The sequence below is a fragment of the Equus przewalskii genome, chromosome 2, assembly GCF_037783145.1.
Source record: "Equus przewalskii isolate Varuska chromosome 2, EquPr2, whole genome shotgun sequence".
Lineage (NCBI taxonomy): Eukaryota > Metazoa > Chordata > Mammalia > Perissodactyla > Equidae > Equus > Equus przewalskii.
In genome coordinates, this window is record NC_091832.1 from 6748709 (window position 1) to 6771078 (window position 22370).

Sequence of the window (22370 nt, forward strand, 5' to 3'; positions counted from 1 at the left end):
AACCCTGTTTATCCGTTGGAAAAATTGATATTGTTAAATGTCAGTTCTTTCTGTACTGAACTATAGATTCAACACGATCTCAACCAAAATCCTGAAGTGAAAACTGATTCTAAAATTCATATGAAAATGCAAAGGCCCTAGAAGATCCAAAACAACTTTGAAAAAGAACAAACTTGCAGGACTAACACCACCTGATTTCCAGACTTATAAAACAACAATCATCAAGACTGTGGTATTGGCATCAAGTAGACACATAGGTCGGTGGAGCAGAATAGTGAGTCTAAAAATAGGCTCACATATGTCTGAGCAACCGATTTTTGAAAAGATTCAAAGACAGTTCACTGCGGTTAAACATGGTTCTAGAATAATTAGATATCCACATGCAAAGAAAAAACTTCAATCCATAGCTTGTACTGTATTAAAAAAATAGCTCAAGATGAATGACAGACCTAAATGTAAAACCTAAAAGTGTAAAATTTCCAGAAGAAAAGATCAGTGAAAATCTTTATGACCTTGGATTAAGCAAAATTTCTTAAATATGACACCAAAGAAAAAAAATGATTAATGGAACTTCCTCCAAACTATAAACTTCTGCTCTTTGAAAGATACTGTTTAAAGGATGACGGTGTTAGCCACAGACCATGAGAAAATATCTGCAAATCGTGTATCTGGTAAATGATATATATCTAGAAGGTATAAACAGCTTTCAAAACTCAGTAATAAGTAAACAACCTGATAAAAATAATGGGCAAAAGATTTGAACTGACTTCATTAAAGAAGACATGTAGATGTCAAGCACGTGAAAAGATGCTCAGTGTTATTTGTCATTAGAGAAATCGCTAATTAGAACACCTAAAGTCAAAAGGCTGTACCAAGCATTGCCAAGGGTGTGGAGGAGCTGCAAGTTGCAGGCAGTTCTGCTGGAAATGTAAAATAGTACATCCACTTTTTTAAAAGGGTTATTTATTGGCATACCTCGTTTTATTGTGCTTTGCTTTATTGCACTTTGCAGATATTGTTTTTTATGAGACTCTCCACCAGCAAAAAGATTACAGCTTGCTGAAGGCTCAGATGATAGTTAGCATTTTTGAGCAATAAAGTGTTTTTAAATTAAGGTATGTACACTGTTTTTTAGACATAGTGCTATTGCACACTTACTAGACTACAGTATAGTGTAAACATAACTTTTACATGTACTCGGAAACCAAAAAATTCACGTGACTCCCTTTATTGCGACATTCTCTTTATTGCGGTGGTCTGGAACTGAACCCGCAGTATCTTCGAGATATGCCTGTATTTTTAAATTATTTTTTAAATTGAGATATAATTGACATATAATATTAGTTTCAGGTATACAACATAATGATTCAATATATGTGTATTTTGTGAAATGATCACCACAATAAGTCTAGTTAATATCCACCACCACACATAATTACAAATTTTTCTCTTGAGAACTTTTAAGATTTCCTCTTAGCAACTTTCAAATATATAATACAGTATTATTAACTGTAGTCACCACATTACATCCCCAGGACTTAATTGATTTATAACTGCAAGTTTGTATCTTTTGACCACTTTCACCCATTTCGCCCACTCCTCACCTGCTGCCTCTCATAACTACCAATCTGTTCTCTGTATCTGTGAGTTTGGGTTTTTTCTTTTGTAGATTCCACATAAAGGTGAAATTACATGGTATTTGTCTTTCTCTGTCTGACTTAATTCACTTAAGTGTAGTGCCCTCAGAGTCCATCCATGTTGTTGCAAAATGGCAGGATTTCCTTCTTTTTTATGACTGAATAATATTCCATTGCGTGTATATGTGTGTGTGTGTATTCGTATGCCACATTTTCTTTATTCGTTCATCCATTCATGGACACTTAGGTTGTTTCCTTGACGTGGCTATTGTAAATAATGCTCCACTGAACATGGGGATGTACATATCTTTTCAAGTTAGTGTTTCTTTTCCCTTCAGATAAATACTCAGAAGTGGAATTGCTGGATCATATGGTAGTACATCCACTTTTGAAAACATTTTGGCAGCTTTTTAAAAAAGATAAATATGTACCTAATATGCAGTTCAGCCATTCCATTCCTATATATTTACCCAAGAGAAGCAAAAGCATATGTCTGTACAAATACTTGTGTATGAATGTTCATAGCAGCTTTAAATAATTAGCCAAAAAATGCAAATAAGCCAAATGTACATCAGTAGATGAATGGATGTACAAAATGTGATATACCCATACCATGTTGTACTGTTTAGCATAAAAAGGAATGAACTGTTGATACATAAAGTAACACAGATGAGTCTTAAAATAATTATCCTGAGTGAAAGAAGCCAGACAGAAATGAGTCTATACTGTGTGACTCCCATTTATATAAAACTCAAGAAAATGCCAACTAAACCTATAGTCGTGGAAAGTGAGTCACTGGTTGCCTGAGTATGGGTGTGCAGGGAGGAAGGATGATTACAAGGGGATATGAGGGCATTTTTGTTTGTGATTGATATGTTCATTATCTTAACTGTGTTGATGTTTTATGGTTGTACAGTCATGCACTGCAGAACAACATTTTGATCAATGACAGCATGTATGCTGGTGGTCCCATGAGATTAATGCCATATAGCCTAGGTGTATAGTAGGCTATACCATCTCTGTTTGTGTTAGTACACTCTGTGATGTTTGTACAGTGATGAAATTGCCTAATGATGCATTTCTGAGAAATAGCCTGGTTGTTAAGTAACATATAACTGTATATGTGTGTCCAAAGTTAACCAAATTGTAAACTTTAAGTAGGTGCAGTTTATTGTATGTCAACGATATCTCAGTAAAGTTGTTTTTAAACAAAACAGCCAAAAAGAAAAGGTCAGGTCACCCATAAAGGTGCACTAGTTGGGAATGTGGCTGACTTATGAATAGCAGCAATAGAAGCCAGGAGACAGTTGAATAGTATCTTTGGAGTTCAGGGTTGGGGAGACCTATCAACCTATATTTCTATACCCAATGAAATGATCTAACAATGGTGAGCACAGAATATAATGATAGACAAATGAAATGAGAGAGTTAACCTCCAAAAGACCCTCAGTAAAGGAAATTCTAAAGGGTATATTTTAGACTACGTGATGTTGGATAGTTGGGCAAAGACCTGATCGTGAATGAATATGTATACTATGTTAGAGTGTTTGGTTTTTATTTTGAGGTTTATGGAGCTTAGTGACATGTGTTTTTTCAAGATCACTCACCCTGGCATCAGTGCAAAAGAAGCCTTTGAAGGATCTAGGTTGGGGAGACCAGTTAGTCATTTATGATAATCTAGTCAGGCAGTGGTGAGCATTTGATATTAAGTAATAGTAAGATTGGAGTTGAGGTTAGAGCTTTAAGAGAATTTAGGATGTAGAATTGTGGAGACGGAGGCCTGGGGTGTTGAGAATGATTTTAAGGTATCTGATTTGTGATATTATTATAGATTCTGATGCTGTTTGCTTAGAGGAAATACAAAAAGAAAAATGTTTTAGAACATACTGAGTTTGAAACACTTGCAGGACATTTCAAGTAGAGATGTTTACTGATCAGTTGAATGTAAGGGTCTGGAATTTATTTTAGGAACTGGTGATTCAGCTTTGGTAATCTTCAGCATATTGAAGTCATAGGTGTGGGTAAGATCACCCAAGGGACTGAGAAGGAGAGAAGATCAAAAAACACAAACGTTTAAGGGTCTGGTAGATGAAGAGCAGCAAATAGATTGGAGAATGATAAGAAAAATAGGAAAAATAGAGAGAAAGGTATCATAGAAACTCAAAGAAAGGAGAGTTTCAGGAGGGTAGTCCAAAGTGTTTGATAATGGATAAAAAATAATCTAAGAACGTAAAAATCTCTGACTTGGCAACTAAGGAGGTTTTGATAATCCTGGTAAGAGCAGTTTCTGTTTTAGAGCTAATCACAGTTTTGAGTGAGCAGGTTCAAGAAAAGGTGTATATATTCTACTTGCAGGAAACTTCGTTGTGAAAGAAGGGAAGATTGGTCGTAGCTTGAGTGGCACACAAGATCTTTTTTTTTAATATGGCATAGTGGAGCTCTCATCACAGTTTACAGTTTTAATGTTTTTAATTCCAATAATCATTTGATTAATCTTTATCTCTCTCTTGACTGTAAGCTCCATGAAGGCAGGGATTATATGCATTCTTTTTTCCCATTGTAACTCCATTGTCTAGAACAGTGCCTGGCACATAGTTGCTCCATAATATTTGTTGGGTAATTGTTTAAATGGAAGTGGAAAGAGCAAGAAGCTTTGGACTTAGACCGAGATTTAATTCTCACTTCCTCGGATATTTAACATCTCTAAGCCTTAGTTTTCCTATCAATAACATGATTTTGATAGTATCTACCTGGGGAGGTGTATTACAAGAGTTTAAGTAACATAACATCTGTAAAGCCCATGACACAATGCCAGGCCTATAGTAGGTACTTAATGGTGGTGGTTGTTGCTGGTATTGTAGAGGTAGAGAGTGCTTACTTGATGAAGATACAAACTGGTAGATGGGGCAATGTTTAAAATGAGGAGAATGAGTTGATTACTTGAGGAGATAAAGAGTGAATAGAATTTAGAGCATGTTATTAATCATGAATTAGAGCATTTCATTTTATTGGAAAGGAAAGACATTAAGAAGGCTTCACTGAATATTTGACATTCAAGCTACAAGGAAGAGTGTAAGGGCCTATTAGGCATAGAGAACAAAATGAGTAAAGGCGTGGAGGTCCAATAGCATATATGGTATTTGGAGGCTGGTGACTGTTTAACTGTGGATATCTGCCAGAAATGTTGAAGGTAGTAGAGGGAATGGTTGCAGGAGGATCTAAAAAGGCAGGCTGAAACTAAATTGCTGTACGTTCTATGTTAAGAAGATGATGCATTATCTTATTGGTGCCATTGAAGGTTTAACAATTTTCTTATTGTGGTAAAATATATAACTTAAAATTTACCATTTTAACCATTTTTAAGTGTACAGTTCAATGACATTAAGTGTGGTCACATTGTACAAGCATCTGCGCTATCCATTTCCAGAACTTTTTCATCACCCCGTATTGAAACTCTGTACTCATTAAACAATAGCACCTCATTCCCCTCTCCCCCTTGCCCCTGGTAATCACCATTCTACTTTCTGTCTCTATGTATTTGACTATTGTAGGTACCTCAGGTAAGTGGAATCATGTAATATTTCTCCTTTTTTGCTTATTTCGCTTAGCATAATGTCTTCAAGTTTCAACCAGGTTGTAGTGTGTATCAGAATTTCCTTTTTAATGTTGAATAATATTCCATTCTATGTATATACCATATTTTGTGTATCTATTCATCTATAGATGGATATTTGGGTTGTTTCTACATTTGCCTATTATGAACAATGTTGATATGAACATTGATGTAGAAATACTTGTTTGAATCCGTGCTTTCATTTCTTTTGTATATATACCCAGAGAGGGAATTTCTGGATCAAATGGTAAATCTATGTTTAATTTTTTGAGGAACTGCCACCCTGTTTTCCATAGCAGCTGCACTGTTTTACATTCCCACCACCAATGCACAACAGTTTAGTTTCTCCACATTCATAAAACTCTTTTTGTAGTTGTTGTTTTGATAATAGCCATCCTAATGAATGTAAAGTGGTATCTCATTGTGATTTTGATCTGCATTTCCCTGGTGATTAGTGATGTTGAGCACCTTTTCATGTGCTTCTTGTCCATCTGTATGTTTTCTTTGGAGAAATGTCTATTCAGGTCCTTTGAGTTAGGTTGTTTTCTTGTTGAGTTTTAGGAGTTCTTTCTATTTTCTGAATATGAATCCCTTATCGTATATGTGATTTGCAAGTATTTTCTCCCATTCTATGGGAAGCCTTTTTATTGTTAATAGTGTTGTTTGTTACACAAAAGTTTTTAATTTTCATGAAGTCCAGTTTGTCTGTTTTCTTTTGTTGCCTGTGTTTTATTTCATATCCAAGAAATCATTGCCAAATCCAATGTCATGAAGCTTTTCTCTTCTGTTTTTCTTTTAAGAGTTCTATAATTTTGCTTTTACATTAGGTCTTTGATCCATTTTGAGTTAATTTTTGTATATGGTATAAGGTAAAGGTTGTAAGTGGATATCCACTTTCCCTATCACCATTTGTTGAAGAGACAGTCCTTTCTCCATTGAATGGTCTTGACACCCTTATTAAAAATCATTCAACCATGTATGTTAGCTTCTATTTCTGGGCTCTCTGTTTTATTCTCTTGGCCTATATGTGTGTCTTTATGCCAGTACCATGCTGTTTTGTTTACTCTGGCTTTGTAGTAAGTTTTGAAATCAGAAAATCTAAGTTCTTTAACTTTGTTCTTCTTTTTCAAGATCGTTTTGGCTATTCTGGGTCCGTTGAGATTCCATGTGAATTTTAGGATCAATTTTTCTTTCTGCAAAAAATGTCATTGGGATTTTGATGGAGATTGCATTGAATCTGTAGATCATTTTGGGTAGTATTGACATCTTAACGATATTGAGTCTGCCAACCCATGAACATGTATGTTTTTCTCTTTATTCATGTCTTCTTTAATTTCTTTAAGTAATATTTTGTTGTTGTCAGTGTACAAGTCTTTTATCTCCTTGGTTAAGTTAATTCCTAAGCATTTTATTTTCTTTGTTGCTATTTTAAACGCAGTTGTTTTCTTAATTTCCTTTTCAGATTGTTCATTGTTAGTGTATAGAAATGCAACTGATTTTTGTGTATTGATTTGTATCCTACTTTGCTAAATTTGTATGTTAGTTATAACAGTTTTTTCGTGGAATCTTTAGGGTTTTCTACATATTAGATTATGTTATCTATGACCAGAGGTAGTTTTACTTCTTCCTCTCCAGTTTAGATGCCTTTTATTTCTTGCGTAATTCCTCTTCCAATAATATGTTGAGTAGGTGGTGAAAATGGACATTCTTGACTTGTTCCTGATCTTAGAGGAAAAGCTTTCAGTCTTTCACCATTGAGAATGATGTTAGCTGTGGGTTTCTCATATGCAGTCTTTATTGTGTTGAGGTAGTTTCCTTTTATTCCTAGTTTGTTGAGTGTTTTCTTTTTTTTTAACCACAAAAGGTGTTAAATTTTGTCAAATGCTTTTTGTGCATCAATTGAGATGCTCGTGTTATTTTTCCTTTCATTCTGTTAAGGTGGTGTATTATATTGATAGGTTATTGTATGTTGAACCATTTTTGCATTCTAGGAGTAAATTGCAGTTGGTTGTGGTGTATAATCCCTTTAGTATTCTGCTGAATTCGATTTGCTAGTATTTTGTTGAGGATTTATTAAAGGTTTTTAAGTAGGAGAATAACTGGTGGAAATATGGGGAATGGGATGAAGGGCCAGACTCGAAATGAGAGACTAATTAGGAGGCTCTTGTCTCTTATGCAAGTTTTCCCAGTCTAAACTAATTCTTTCCAGGATTTACCTCATCTCAGTAGAAGGTGCCACCATTTACCCAGTGCTTAAGACAAGGACCTTTGAGTCATCTTTGATTCATCTCTTTCTTTAACACCCCACATTCAGATCATTAGTAAATTTTGTAGAATTTACCTTCAAGATATTATATATTCCAAATTTAGCCATTTGTAACACACCTGTACTCTTTCTGCTTTGGTCTAAGCTACCACCATCTCACCTGAACTATTTCCAACTTACCCCTCTTTGTGCCCCTCCACAACACCCCCCCCCCCCGCAGTCTGTTCTTCATTTAGGTGCCAAGATTATTCTTTTAAAATATGTCATATCATGTTACTTCCTGCTCATAGCCCTTCAGTGACTTCCTAACTTAGAATAAAATTCTAAGCTCGTATCAAGTTTCGTAAGGTCAGTACAATATTTGGCTTGTAGTTAGCTTTTCAACCTCATCATCTTCCCCAGTCACTCCTTTGTTACTCAGCTCCAGCCACATTAATCTTTTCAAATAACATTAGATAATTTCTTGCTTCTGAGTCTTTGTATTTACTGTTCTCTGTTTCTAGAATGCTGTTCCCCCAGAAATTTAAATGTCTCTTTCCTTCACTTCTGTCAGGTATTTGCTTAAATATTACCTGTTTAGAGTGGCCGCCTTTGTCTACTCTATTCTAAAATAACAACTTCCCATCAGTCTGTAGCCTCTTACCCTGTTTTATTTTTCTTCATAGCACTACCTGACATGTTAGTATATATTTATTTATTTTTCTGTTGTCTATTTCCTCTAACTAGAATGTAAGTTACATAAGGGCAGGGGCTTCATTGATTATATGTATGATAGAGAATATATGAGGGTATCAGGAGGATATGAGGATGATCAGTGATATGAGGATATCAATGAGAATGTTTCATGAAACAGGATCCTAAAGGAAGTAGGATAGGCTTATTAATAGCATAAATAGAGGTGTGTGTTCATTTATTGTCTTTGATCTTCTTATTTCTGTGACAATAAAGCAATATAATTTAAAGTATTTTGTGGTACTTCTATGTATTTAAAGATAATTTTGTTGAATGTTAATCTTGTATCATTTTTTCATTAAGTATGTTGCTGTTAATACCTTGGATGAATGTTAAAAAAAATAAACACTCATTTAGACACTCATCCAAGACTTAGATTATAATTAAGATTGCAGAAATGGTCACAGAAACTTATCAAAATGGGGTTGTTTTAGCTCCTGTGTTTGATCATTCTATACCTTAGGTAAACTTTACTTATGTTAAGACTGAATATGGTAACATGAATAAAAATTAGGAATCGATCAAAGTCTTTGTTTAACTATATTGGAGGGGATGGGGAGAACAAACTACTTTTAATTATTATATGTGTTAGGAGCTCCATGTCTCAAAAAATAGGAGATTGTTTCTTGACTGAAATGTCGTAATAGAAAATGCCTTTGTAATATTATTAAATAAAATAAATTAAATAAAAGAAATTACCACGTAAGATTGTATGTGATTTTCTTCTTTGCATTTTCCTGTATTTTGTGTAGCTTTTGCAATTAGCATGTATTTTTTTAATCAGAATAATAAATTAATTTTAAAAAGTCACTGTGCATCTATAATAGTCCCTCTTTAGCTTCTTGGTGTAAATTGGCTTTCAGACTTTTAGCAAAATAGAGGTTTTTTTGAACATTTTGCTTGAGTTAGATAAAATAACAGAAATCAATTGTAAGTGGTAGGCAGTATTTCACATGTGATGATAGTGTCTAGGATGTTTTCCTGTGACCATTTAATCTCATACTCTGTATGCAGGTCAGAGAGATTCAAGACCTTCTGCTACATCTGAGACAACATCTGTTTGTTGCAACAAAATTATCACCTGAGAGTTGTACCTATGGTATCTTGGCTTTGATGTAGGATTTCAGAATTTATGCAGATAGTAAAGTAGAACAAGTTTTATTTTTTTAATGTTTAATAGCAACGTTCCCCACAGCGCCTCTCCTTCTTCCAGTCCAGTTTCACAAAGGCAGAGATCTCTCTCTCTTGTTCATCTCTATATTCTAGATGTCTTGAATCTGGCACATAGAAAGCGAATATTTGTTGAGTTAATACGTTTCTGTCCTTCCCTCTTGCCTAAAAGGACATTAAAATAGAAATTTTTTTTTATGTTGTTGTTGTTAAACATTACACTAATAGGAAAAACAGGAAGAAAGTGAACTTCGTTCTCTGCCACCTCCTTCCCCTGCCCACTTGGCTGCTTTAAGTGTGGCAGTTATTGAATTAGTAAAAGAACAAGGAATAACAGATGATGACCTCAGAATCCGCCAGGAAATTGTGGAGGAAATGTCAAAGGTTGTAACAACATGTTTACCAGGTACAAATACATTTTATATTTATTTTTTAAATTACACAATTCTTCTCCTTGCTCCTATTGAACTTAGGGTAAATTTCTTAATGTTTTCCGTTCTCTTTTTTCCTCCATCTTAAAAGTAGGTGAATTTAATTGTTTTATAAATGACTTTTTTGGGAAATATTTCAGAGAAGGAAATGGAGAATTATGGCACAGTATAATGTTTGTAATAAAAAAGAAATACAGGGTAATTTCTTAGTGGTCGAATATTATATTTTACATTAATTTTATAATTAATTTTTTAATATTGTTGACTTCTGAATGGGCATTTTAGTTATACTGTTTCAGTACATACATTTCAACCAGTCACTGAATAAAATTCCTATTGCCTGATGGTGGGGAAAAATTAATTTACTTTAAGTAGGGATATTGGAGGTAAAATCTGCACTTTTCTTTTTGACTCTGGTCTTTCTTTACAGAAAGCTTATGTTTTTGGTGCAAAGGGGAGTTGGGCCAGATTTATTGGAGACATTTATGTATAGCTTATTTGCTTAGCCTTCATAATTTTTTTGCATGAGTAGAGAATTTAAGTAAATGTATATTAAATAAGACTTATTTCTTACCACCTAAGGGGTTTTGGACAGTTGATAAATTATAGTTTCACATAGAGCCATTGTGAGATTTCTAAGAAAGAATATAAAATTGAAATTTAAAAATGGAAAACATTTTCATTTCTCTTTATTATTTCTGTAATAATGTGGTTTTCTATCTAAAATACATTGAATACTGATTTAAATTATATATGGAAATAATTCACCATTATAAAAATTTTCTACGAATAGAAATGAAATTTTTATGATTTTAATGATTTGGATGACTTTGACATTCTGTGAACTGGAAAAGTAGACTTTTACGTATACAACTGAGTATGAGCTTACACTTTGTAAGAAATTAAACCTGCCTGATCAGTCCCAATCATTATTATTATTTTTTTTTGTGAGGAAGGTTTGCCCTGAGCTAACGTCCATTGCCACACTTCCTTTTTTTTTTTTTTTTTTTTTTTTGCTTGAGAAAGATTAACTCTGAGCTAACATCTGTGACAGTCTTCCTCTGCTTTGTATGTGGGATGCCTCCACAGTATGACTGATGAGTGGAGCAGGTCTGTGCCCAGGATCCAGGCCCATAAACCTGGGCCACTGAAGCAGAGTGCGTGGAACTTTAATCACTCGGCCACGGTGCCAGCCCCCTCCTCATGTTATTTTTTAGCTTGCTCTCTGGTGAGATCCTTTTAAAATTGGCCTTATTATGATTTTTGATAAAGCATATTTGATAATCTGAGAAAGATGTAGGTATTATGTTACTTGTTCCTATTTATTTTGTTCTATGAACTCTTGAAAGCCAGAGTTTCTTCGGTTTTAGGTTTGCAGTATGAATTGAATTGACTTGACTTTATTTTATCTTATTTTTTTTTGTGAGGAAGATTGGTCCTGAGCTAGCGTCTGTTGCCAGTCCTCCTCTTTTTGCTTGAGAAAGATTGTCACTGAGCTAACATCTGTACCAATCTTCCTCTGTTTTATGTGGGATGCCTCCACAGTGTGGCTTGACAGGCAGTGCTAGTCTGCACCTGGGACCTGAACCTGTGAACTCAGGGCCGCTGAAGCGGAGTGTACAAACTTAACCACTACACCACTGGGCTGGCCCCTTGACTTTGTATTTTTAAAGAGCATTAGCATTGAATGTCTGTGATCCCTTCCCCATTTAAAGTGCTATCTCTTACATAAATATAAGTATCTAAAAATAAATGTAGTTTGTGACGGTAGCTATAGCTAGGTTAGTACGTTTTTTTACTGTTGCATATTAAATGCTAACCATACTTCTAGTCATTCCTAAATGAAGTATTACTAGAATTTTGTTTAAACACTGAACTTTTATGAGTAATTTCTCTCTTCCTTCTCTGTTCCTGAACCTCGTAACTGAGAAACATTTTTATTATTTTGTAGACCAGCTAGGAAGGATGTCATTCTTCTATAATTGTTGTACTGGAATTGGAAGACATATAATTGAAATATATATAGTTTTCCTACTAGTTTTTTAAAGTTCCCATATTTGCACACTATTTCATGCTTTGATATTTTTCCTTTATTTCCAGAGTGTTCACTTAGGTTATATGGCACGTCTCTAACTAAGTTTGCTCTGAAAAGTAGTGACGTTAATATAGATATAAAATTTCCTCCCAAGGTAAGTAATTAGAAAAGAACCTTTCTTTTGTGGTTTTTCACTAGTACTTGGTGTTTTTTATCGATTATCTTCTTAGAGAAGATATAGGGCCCTATAAAACTTTGGCTTGTAGAATGTTACCGTCATGATTAAACAGTGCTTTTGCAAACACTATTAGGTGTCGCCATAGGTAAAATAAAAGAAATGAGACAGGAAAAAAAGGAAACACAGTAAGGCAGTCAAGAACAAAAGGAATATTGCTTATGTTTGAGTGTGTTGAACAGTTATCGCTTATGGTAAGCATTATTGGAAGTGGAAAGAACTTTGAAGTAGTACGTCTGTGTTCAAATCTTGGCTGATTACTCGAACTTTCTGAGCCTCAGTTTCCTAATTTCTGAAACAGGGGTAATAACTTTTATATTAAATAAGGTTATTTTAAATATGATATATACCAGGTATTTTTGTATAGTGCCTGGTACATTATGGGTACTTTTAATAAATAATAGCTAGTACAATTAGTAAAAGTACTGATATTGTTTAGCACTGCTAACATTGCTTATATATTGACATATCAAACATTTAAAATAATCATTTGACATTTTGTGTGTTTTTAATTTTAGTTTATGCTTGAGGTTATTTTTGAGTGAAAGTCTAATACATTTACTTACAGTTAACCTATGATTATTAAATACTTTTAAATAACAGCAGAGTACACATTAAACTACACATTTGACAAGCTTATTATTTAAAGTAGTATTTTTTTTCTTTTTCTTTTTCTGAGGAAGATTAGTCCTGAGCTAACATCTGCTGCCAGTCTTCCTCTTTTTGCTGAGGAAGACTGGCCCTGAGCTAACATCCATGCCCATCTTCCTCCACTTTATATGTGGGATGCCTACCACAGAATGGCTTGCCAAGAGGTGCCTTGTCCGCATTGGGATCCGAACTGGCAAACCCCGGGCCGCCAAAGTGGAATGTACGAACTTAACCGCTTTGCCCCTGGGCTGGCCCCTAAAGTAGTATTTTAATCTAAGCCTTTGACCATGATTCCAGTTGTCAGTATCCCTTAAATTTCTTAGCTCAGCAACTTCTGTTTAACAATCATTTGGTAAACTAATTTCTTTTCAGTTTTGCTATGAAATTTCACAATCTTTTCTCACTCTAAGAACTCGTAATTCTAGGAGGGTTGCTGGAATAACAGCAGTACCTGATTTATTAGATTGTACTTCCATGAACCAGATTTGTTTAACATGAAAGTAAAACACTATTCTGTTTTCATTATTTTAACATACCGAGCATGATTTTATTTAAATGTTTAATGAATTGAATTCTCTCTAAAAGTTCTTCAAGTTGAACTATGAAATTAGTATATTGATTTAATTTGAAACTCTTTTAGATGAATCATCCAGATCTTCTGATACAAGTGCTTGGGATTTTAAAGAAAAGTGGTGAGTTTCTTTTTTAATTTGTCTTTCTAAAGAAAATTCTTCAAAGGCACATGCATTGTATTGTTTATGGCTAACCAAGTTAAACAAAAACTTCTAGCGTATTTGAGTCATTGTATTGCATATGTATATATACATATATATACATATATATATATGTATGTATTTGTTCAATAGTGTACCAGAAAGTGCACATATTGGTTAGATCAAAAGTATCATTTAAAATCCATATATAAAAAAAGATTGCCTTGTGGATAATTAAAAAATGTTAGCTTTGAATATTGACATTTCTTGTGTAAAAGACAGAAAAACCTATCATCATTAGGAGGTCATTGATGAAGGAAGACTTAGGGAGAGATTTGGGAAGAAGATGTGTGCATGCACTGAGTAAATATTTTTTTCCCCACTTTAACCTAATTTAGCCATTTATATTACATCAACCAAATCATACCTAATAAGTTTTTCATGTGTGCCTCACCTGTCTGGATTGCTTTTGATGTAAAAAGGACATTCATCTAGATAAAAATACTTTTAAAATGAAAGTTAAAAAAATAGAAGTGTCTCAAACTGGGTCCCAGGTCATATAGTACAATCTGGAATGTTATTTTCTTGGTTTTTATTTACTGCTTTTCTTGTTATAAAGTAAATGCTTAAGAGCTCAGTATCTTAAGCCAGACTTTCTAGTCTCAAATTTTAGTTCTGCCACTTATTGGTTGTGCGTCCTTTGACAAAGTATTTAATGTTAATGGTTCAGTTTTCTCATCTGTGAAATGACAATAATATAGTATCTTTTTGATGAGAAGGTTGTTGTGAGGATGAAGTGAGTCAAGCCAGATCTTAGACAAGTTTCTGGTATATACTAAGTTCTCATTAAATTTCTGCTGCTGAGATTGTTATTATTATTACTGTTGTCATCTTAAATTTTATGACTCAAAAGTACCTGGCAAAAATATTTGCTGTTTGGCTTAGAAGAGATCGCTCAGTGACCTTAGCCTGTCCCTCTCTTTAGTTCTACTGTCAGTTTTAAGTTTGCTTTTTCTTCCCATCTGCCCCATCAACTTTCCATTATTTATCAGCTTCTTGTTGACCATTTTCCTGGGAAATTAGTTTCTAAGAGATTAATTTGGTCCAGTTTATTCTGTAAAGAGATTTTGGTATCATTTTCTTTCTTAAAAAATACTTATCTCTAATTGCACAAAAACTCTAAAGCATATTACAAATAAGAGGTAGATATAGAGCTTTTACCTCTTCAGACTCACTAGACAGTATCAACCTAGCAAAAATAGTTTAAATATGTCTTTTTCCCTAAAATGCATGAATAGATCATCTTAAGTCTTATAGGTTTATGAAATTCAATCTGATTTGTAAAATTGATTATACCCTCTTTTATGCCCTCATTGTACTCTTTACAGACCTCTAGCCTGTCATGTACAGGACTTGTGTATATATTTGTTTTCCATACCCCTAATTGAGCTCTTTGTGTCTTACTCATTGTCATATCCACCATGCATAATGGAATTCCTGATATATAGGTCTTCAGCACGTGTTTTTTAAATAAATTAGTAATTCCAGTAAGAACTACTTAGATATTTTCTTAACCTTCAAATGGAATCCTATTAATCCATCTATTTTTATTTAGATTAGACATTTATGGCATGGGGCCTACCTTGGAGATGTAGAGAAAGACTTCAGCATGGAAGTATGCTTTACCCTGTTAGTCCTTTCGTAGATGCTTTGATTGGGTGGACTCTTGATATACTAACAGGAAATGGGGCCAGCAGAGTTAGCCTTTTACTTGCATGGATAATTTAAAATAACTGAATTGTGAAAACATTGTAGATTCTTATTTCATGACTCCTGTGGAAATAGCCTCAGAAGTAAGTGACGTCCTCTGTTTGCTATATCTATGAAGGTTTGACACTTTGACTAGATTATATACTTACTTGAAAATATTCAAACTTTTAGGGATGTTAAAACCTTTCTTCTTAAGGTGATTATGATTTTCGGACAGTATTTGGGACTGTACCTGTGGTTTGTGATATACAGCAAATGACACCAAGAGAGGTAAGAGATTCTGTTGGGTTGATGCTCATAAAGAGGAGAGTGGATTATCCCACAGAAGCAATGAGAGTGATTTTTAGAAGGAAACTATTACTTAATGTTTACCATAGGGTAAACATTTGAGAGATGTTGACATTAGCTTACTTGTTTTATTTTTTTTCCCTTATTAGTATTATATGTAGATGTGGAATCTGATTTTCACGCTAAAGTTCCTGTTGTGGTGTGCAGAGATCGGAAAAGGTTGGTAACAATGAAGAGAAAATAAAGTCTTTTTAAAAATAGCAACCATCACCAAATATGCACTGAACATCAACAAAAGAGAAAATTTTTGTTTTAGATTTCTCCTTGGATTAATATGACTAAGCTGGTTTCTATTAAAAATAGCAAGCTTACTAAAAGCCTGTGAACAAGAAATAGAATTACCAGACAGTTAAAAATAAAACACTATAAGGCAGAACTTTGCATTTTTTTCTCATGTTCATTCACCTAACAGTATTGAGCATTTACTCTATGTTAGATACTGCCTTATTAGGGGTACAAACATAAATAAGAAATAGCCTCTCTTCTCAAGGAGCTCACAGTCTGTTAGCATCTGGTTTTCAGTCCACTGAAATTGGATGAATCATTGAAGACTAATCTTGCCTTTCTACTCAGATGTCTAGAGGACTAAGAGAGCAAAGTGCCTTTGAAAAAGGAAACTAAAATGAACCTTTTTGAGATCAGTGTGGGAGACAGGGAAACAATACAGAAATAATAAAGTGTTCTTTTATTGATTATTAACCTGTGTTTCCTATATTTTAAGATTACTGTATTTTCTTATTCAAAGCACTAGAAGGAGATCTAGTTTAACTCCCTTATTTTCTAAATTAAAAAGTTGAGACCTGGAGGGATTAAGCGGTTTGTCCTAATTCACATCATTTAGGGGAAAATCAGAATTGGAATAGAGGTATTCTGATTTCTAGTGTTTTTTCCCCACCCCATTGTGTCAAATTACCTCTGTGCACCACCCACATTCCCTGCCACCAAAATATCTGTACGACGGTTCTGTCACCCAGTTTAGGGTAGCTCGTGTTTCCACTTGTAAGCTTATTTGTGGGTTAATATGCAAATCTCTTCTAATTTCTAATCTGAAAATAGCATATCAATAAAATATGAAAGCTTGGGCAGGAAAAATTAGAGTCAAGAAGTACAGCTAGTCAGTTCAGTATCTCATTTTTTGTTTTTATCACATGCAAAACAAAAAGAATGAACTAGGAAGGTACATCGCACTATTTGACATTGACGAGATCAATGTCTTTTCTCTCATATAAATCAAATTTTGATGACTCATGCTGCTTTTGAAATTAATTTCTCATGAACTTAAATACTAAGTGAGAATGAAATTTATTTCTGAAATACAAACATTTGAAACATCTTTTTATTTTTCCCTGAGGAAAATTAGCCCTGAAATAATAATTGTGCCAGTCTTCCTCTACTTTATATGTGGGTTGCTGCCCCAGCACAGCTGACAGTTGCTGTAGGTCCACGCCTGGGTTCTGAACCTGGGCCACTGAAGTGGAGCATGCCGAACTTAACCACTAGGCCATGAGGCCAGCCCCTAAAACATCTTTATGTGGTGGAAATGATATGTAGTTTTCAGTTAGCTCTAAGTTTATTAAAACATTTGTTTTTATTATGACGCCTTAGGTATTAAAATATGGTGACTGGAAAGGATAGCCACAGGATTTGAAGTATTCTGGTTTTTAAGGTATGAATACAGTGAAATTTGTTTCTTTCTCTTTCACAGTGGTTTACTGTGTAGAGTGAGTGCAGGAAATGATATGGCATGCCTCACTACTGATTTACTTGCTGCTCTTGGCAAAATGGAACCTGTCTTTACTCCCTTGGTGTTAGCCTTTCGCTATTGGGCTAAGGTAAGTGGAACAAGAAAAAAGTACCTAATCTTTAAGATAACTCAGGCTTTTTCCTGTATTAACATGTAATATAAATCATAATATATGGGGACAAAGTTATCTGTGCTAGACAGAAAGTGATGTGTCAGGTTCCGATTATGGACATTAAAATAAAATTTCATAGACATAAAGTTAGTGATATATTTTGGAATTTTTAGTTATCACACTTTATTTTCCTTTTATGTAGTATAGAAACATTCTCTTTCACATCTTAATATATGAGGCTCAAGTTTTCAATCTTATTTCAAGTTACAGTTGTAAGATATGATTATGCAAGTTAAGCTGCTTTTGTTAGCATGTTTTTATCAATCTCTGTCTTAGAACATTATTCTCTTTCTTCTAAATTATTGATAACGTGTAGCAGTTTCTGCTTGGGCAACTGCTGAGGATTGGTTATCTAAGTTTCCTATGTTAGAATTAATGTGTATTATTAAAGGCTGTGAGTCCTCTGTACTCATTTCTTTGGTATGGAGATAGGGAGGAGTGGTAAAGTAATTACCAGTATCAGTGAAAATGGAGAGAAAGAGAGATTTTAATTTTATTTTTTGTGTTCTTATCCTGTCAGTATACTATTCAATACTTGTTAGACTAGAGATGAGAAAATTCTCAATCTTATACAAGGAAGGTTGATTCAGGGGGTAGGTGGTGGAGTGATAACCTGAGAGCAAAAACAGCCAGAGAGTTCTTTTTGGAATTTTTTGTCTGGACTCTGATTAGAGGATTGTCCCCATGGGTGTGGCAGAACCAGCTGGCTAAGGAACAGCTGGGAAAGTAAGGAACAGTCAGAAAGCCTAAGGTTGGGGCTTCTTCATAGCCAAGGCCTCTTTGTATTTGCTGTTCCCTTCATCTAGAATGTTCTTACCCCACATATCCAGAATGGTTCACTCTTTTACTTTTTTCAAGTTTCTGCTCAAATTTCACTTTACCAGAGTTTTCTGGATCTGGAAAATAGCATTGCCTCCATCATTCTGCCTTTACCCTGCTTTGTTTTTTTCATTGCACTTACTACCCCCTGCCATTCATATATTCATTTGTATGAATGAAATTGTAAACTCTGTGTGGACAGGGATTTTCATCTGTTTTATTTATTCACTACTCGTTTCCAGTGCTGCTGCTTTTACTGTGCCAGCACATAGTAAGCATTTAATAAATATTTGTTGAATACATGGCCCAGTTTCTTCAGAAATGAGACTTTTAATCCTTGGAAGTGACTGGGAGCAGTGAACTAGGCTGAGGGAGGGTGAATACCTCCTTTTATTTATCTCATTATACTCTGTGCTTAGCACAATGCCTGGCATAATATAGAAATTTAATGCTATGAAATGGTATAAACCAATTCTAACTGTCATTTTTTGTTTTTTTTTTGAAAGGAAGATTGGCCTTGAGTTAACATCTGTTGTCAGTCTTCCTCTTTTTGCTTGAGGAAGATTGTCGCTAAGCTAACATCTGTGCTAGTCTTAATCTATTTTATATGGGATGCCCCCACAGTGTGGCTTGATGAGCAGTGCTAGGTCCGTGCCTGGAATCTGAACCTGCAAACCCCAGGCCACCGGAGTGGAGCACATGAACTTAACAACTACACCACCAGGCCGACCCCCAACTGTAATTTTTACGCTAAGTATTTATGTGATTTTGAGCAAGGCATTTCAGGAAAATCTGAGGCTCAGTTTTTCCATCTGGAGAGATTATTTCAAAAATTAGCTAATGCATGAGAGTATACTTTGAACTCTAAAATGCTGCACAAATTGTTATTTTCAATTGGCAACTGAGGTTATTTAAATAATGATAAGTCAACAGGAACAGAAACTGGTGTGACAACCCTAGTGACCAAAGTTTCTCAGAGTGTGGGATGAGACTGGTAGACGAGACCTACCCATCACTCAGGAAATCCAGTGTATCAAACCCTGGAAGGTTTGTGTCTTCATAAGGGATGGAAGGAATAAAGAGCTTTCTCTGGGAGAGTACTTCTTAATTATGCCCTAGTTTTTTAGTGGTCGTAAAGTAGTGTCAGTTTTCTCATAGACATTCTTTTATTCTTTTAGGTAAGTAGACTATGTTAGAGGAATATAAATGATACTCAAATTTTTTCATTTGGAAAAAGAAATATGTCCTATAAACTTTGTTTCCTAGAGTGCCTCTTAGACATAAAGATTGATCAAACTTGTATTGATTCTAAACATACTGGTCAATGAAGGACACTAAAAAACATATATTACAAAGCTGATTGCAGAGTGGTTCCTTTTTATTTCCAACAGAACAATGTGTCTCATTTTTGGCAGCTGTGTTAGTTGCAAAGAGCTTTTTTCATGTTTTCATTTTCTGAGTTTATTGTAAGAAACCTAGAAATAATTCCTGTTTTATGTTTCCTCTCAAAGATTTTTTTTAAACAGCTTTTATTTATCTTGAAGTTTTAAGCCATATTGCACATTATCTAGTAAAGCACAGATTTTCCATGATTTGAGAGTTCAGAAAAATTCTAGTATATGAATGTAAGTCATTCTTGTAACTGATATCATGGGATTGCTGTTGACTGTTCTTTGGCTATCTCCTCTCTTAATTTGCTATATTGTTAGCATTCCAGTAATAGGAAATAGTTTTCTTGTAAAGCCTCTTAACTCTGGATGGCAAAACTCTTTAGCCTTATCAGTGTATTGTAGTCAAGTTTTCTGGCTCAGAGCAACTCTTTTTGGTTAACATAGGAATTAATTTTAGCAGTGTTTGACATTTAAAAGAAATCCCTTGGTTTTCTATTTTTATTTTTTTGTATATATTCAAAGTATTCGACTTGATGATTTCATATATGTATACACTGTAAAATAATCACCAGTCAAGCTAATTAACATCTATTACCATACATAGTTACCTTTTATGTGATAACTATGAAGTTCCCTCTTAGCAAATTTCAAGTATACGGTACAGTATTGTTACCTATAGTCACCATGCTGTATATTAGATCTCCAGAACTTATTCCTCTTGTGTAACTGAGATTTTGTACCCCTTGACCAACATCTCCCCATTTCCCTTTCTCTTAGCCTCTGGTAACCACCATTCTACTTTCTGCTTCTATGAGTTTGACTAATTTAGATTCCACGTATAAGTGAGATCATACAGTATTTGTCTTTCTGTGTCTGGCTTATTTCACATGGCATAATGTCCTCTGGGTCCATTTATGTTGTAAATGGCAGAATTTCCTTCTTTTTTAAGACTCACTAACATTCTGTTGTATGTGTATACCACATTGTCTTTGTTCATTTATCTGTCATGGACATTTAGATTGTTTCCATATCTTAGCTATGAGATCCGTGTTTTGAGAGCTTTCTTTTTTTTTTTGAGGAAGATTAGCCCTGAGCTAACTACTGCCAGTCCTCCTCTTTTTGCTGAGGAAGCCTGGCCCTGAGCTAACATCCGTGCCTGTCTTCCTCTACTTTATATGTGGGACGCCTACCACAGCATGGCATGCCAAGCGGTGCCATGTGCACCCCTGGGATCTGAACCGGCGAACCTCGGGCCGCTGAGAAGCGGAACGTGTGCACTTAACCACTGCGCCACCAGGCCGGCCCCATAAGAGCTTTCTTTTAAACTGCCTTAATGTTATTCTTCTGTGAAATATCTGATAGTGTTAACAGCATACATGAGCAGTTCTTTATAGTTGCTAAGAAGTTTCTGGTTAACTTGACTTCTTCAGTATAGCTCTTTGTCCTAATAGTCTGGATAAATGAGAATTTATTCTAGTGGAATATTTGAAGCTCTTTTTTAAAAAGTTTTTTATCTTCTCTTATTTTTAATTGTATTCTTAAGTTTATTAAGCCCTTAAAGCTTTAGTGATTATGCTAAGTCTTTATTATCTAAAAAGGAAAATAAGAAAACCAAGCCAATTATAGACCAGTCTTATGTAGATGCAAAAATCTAAATAAAATATAAGCAAGTGCAATATATATCAGTGTATCAAAAGGTAATATGGCATGACCATGGAGGATTTATTTCAGGAATATAAAAATGGTTTAATATCAGGAAATCTATTAACATAATTTAGTACATTGACTAAAACAGAAGAAACATTATAGATGCCAAAAAGACATATTCTTCCTAAAAAAAGCTCTTAAGTAAACTAGAAATGGAAGTTAATGATAAAGATTATATACAAAAAACCCAAAATGTAACAATAACAAACATCATTCTAAACAGTAAATTGCTCAAGCCGTATATTTAGGCATATAACAGAGATGTTCACCAATGATGTTGTATGTTGTTTTGGAGATTTAAAAAATGCAATAAGAAAATGAAATGAAATAATGAATATAAATATTGGAAAAACAGTGAAAATTTCTCTTTGCTAATGATATGATTCAATACCTAGAAAATTTTAGTAAAAAACCACTAGGATTAATAAAAGAATTTGTAAGATGACTAAATACAGTATAAACCTACAAAAACTAGTAGCTTTTCTCTGTCATAAAAATAACCTGGTAGAATAGAAACAGGGACAGTATTACCGTCATGATAGTGACACAAATTATAAAATACTAAGGAATAAATTTAATAAGAAAAGTACAGGAAGAAAATTCTATTATTGAAAGGTAAAATGAAATCTGAACAAATTCATTCATGCAGCAATTTTTTTTTTTTTTTTGAGGAAGATTAGCCATGAGCTAACATCTGCTGCCAATCCTCCTCTTTCTGCTGAGGAAGACTGGCCTTGAGCTAACATTCATGCCTATCTTCCTCTACTTTATATGTAGGACGCCTGCTACAGCATGACTTGCCAAGCATTGCCCTGTCTGCACCTGGGATCCAAACCGGCAAACCCCGGGCTGCTGAAGCAGAACATGTGAACTTAACTGCTGTGCCACCAGGCCAGCTCCAGCAAATATTTGTTAAATGCTTCCTATGTGCCAGAC

The 22370-nt window shown here is 34.4% G+C and overlaps 1 protein-coding gene across 19 annotated transcripts in view; it reads left to right on the forward strand.

Annotated features, from left to right (window-relative positions):
• The window catches only part of TUT4 (terminal uridylyl transferase 4), a 127707-nt gene that overhangs the window by 44254 nt on the left and 61083 nt on the right, over window positions 1–22370 (forward strand). For all 19 annotated transcript variants that reach the window (XR_011537358.1, XM_070609628.1, XM_070609620.1 and 16 more), the window contains 5 exons: window positions 9647–9824; window positions 11950–12038; window positions 13411–13462; window positions 15691–15760; window positions 17307–17433. Coding sequence is in view for 18 of the 19 variants with exons in the window: in XM_070609628.1 (XP_070465729.1) it covers window positions 9647–9824; window positions 11950–12038; window positions 13411–13462; window positions 15691–15760; window positions 17307–17433 (516 nt within the window). In the remaining variant the exon portion in view is untranslated. The remainder of the gene's footprint in view (window positions 1–9646; window positions 9825–11949; window positions 12039–13410; window positions 13463–15690; window positions 15761–17306; window positions 17434–22370) is intronic.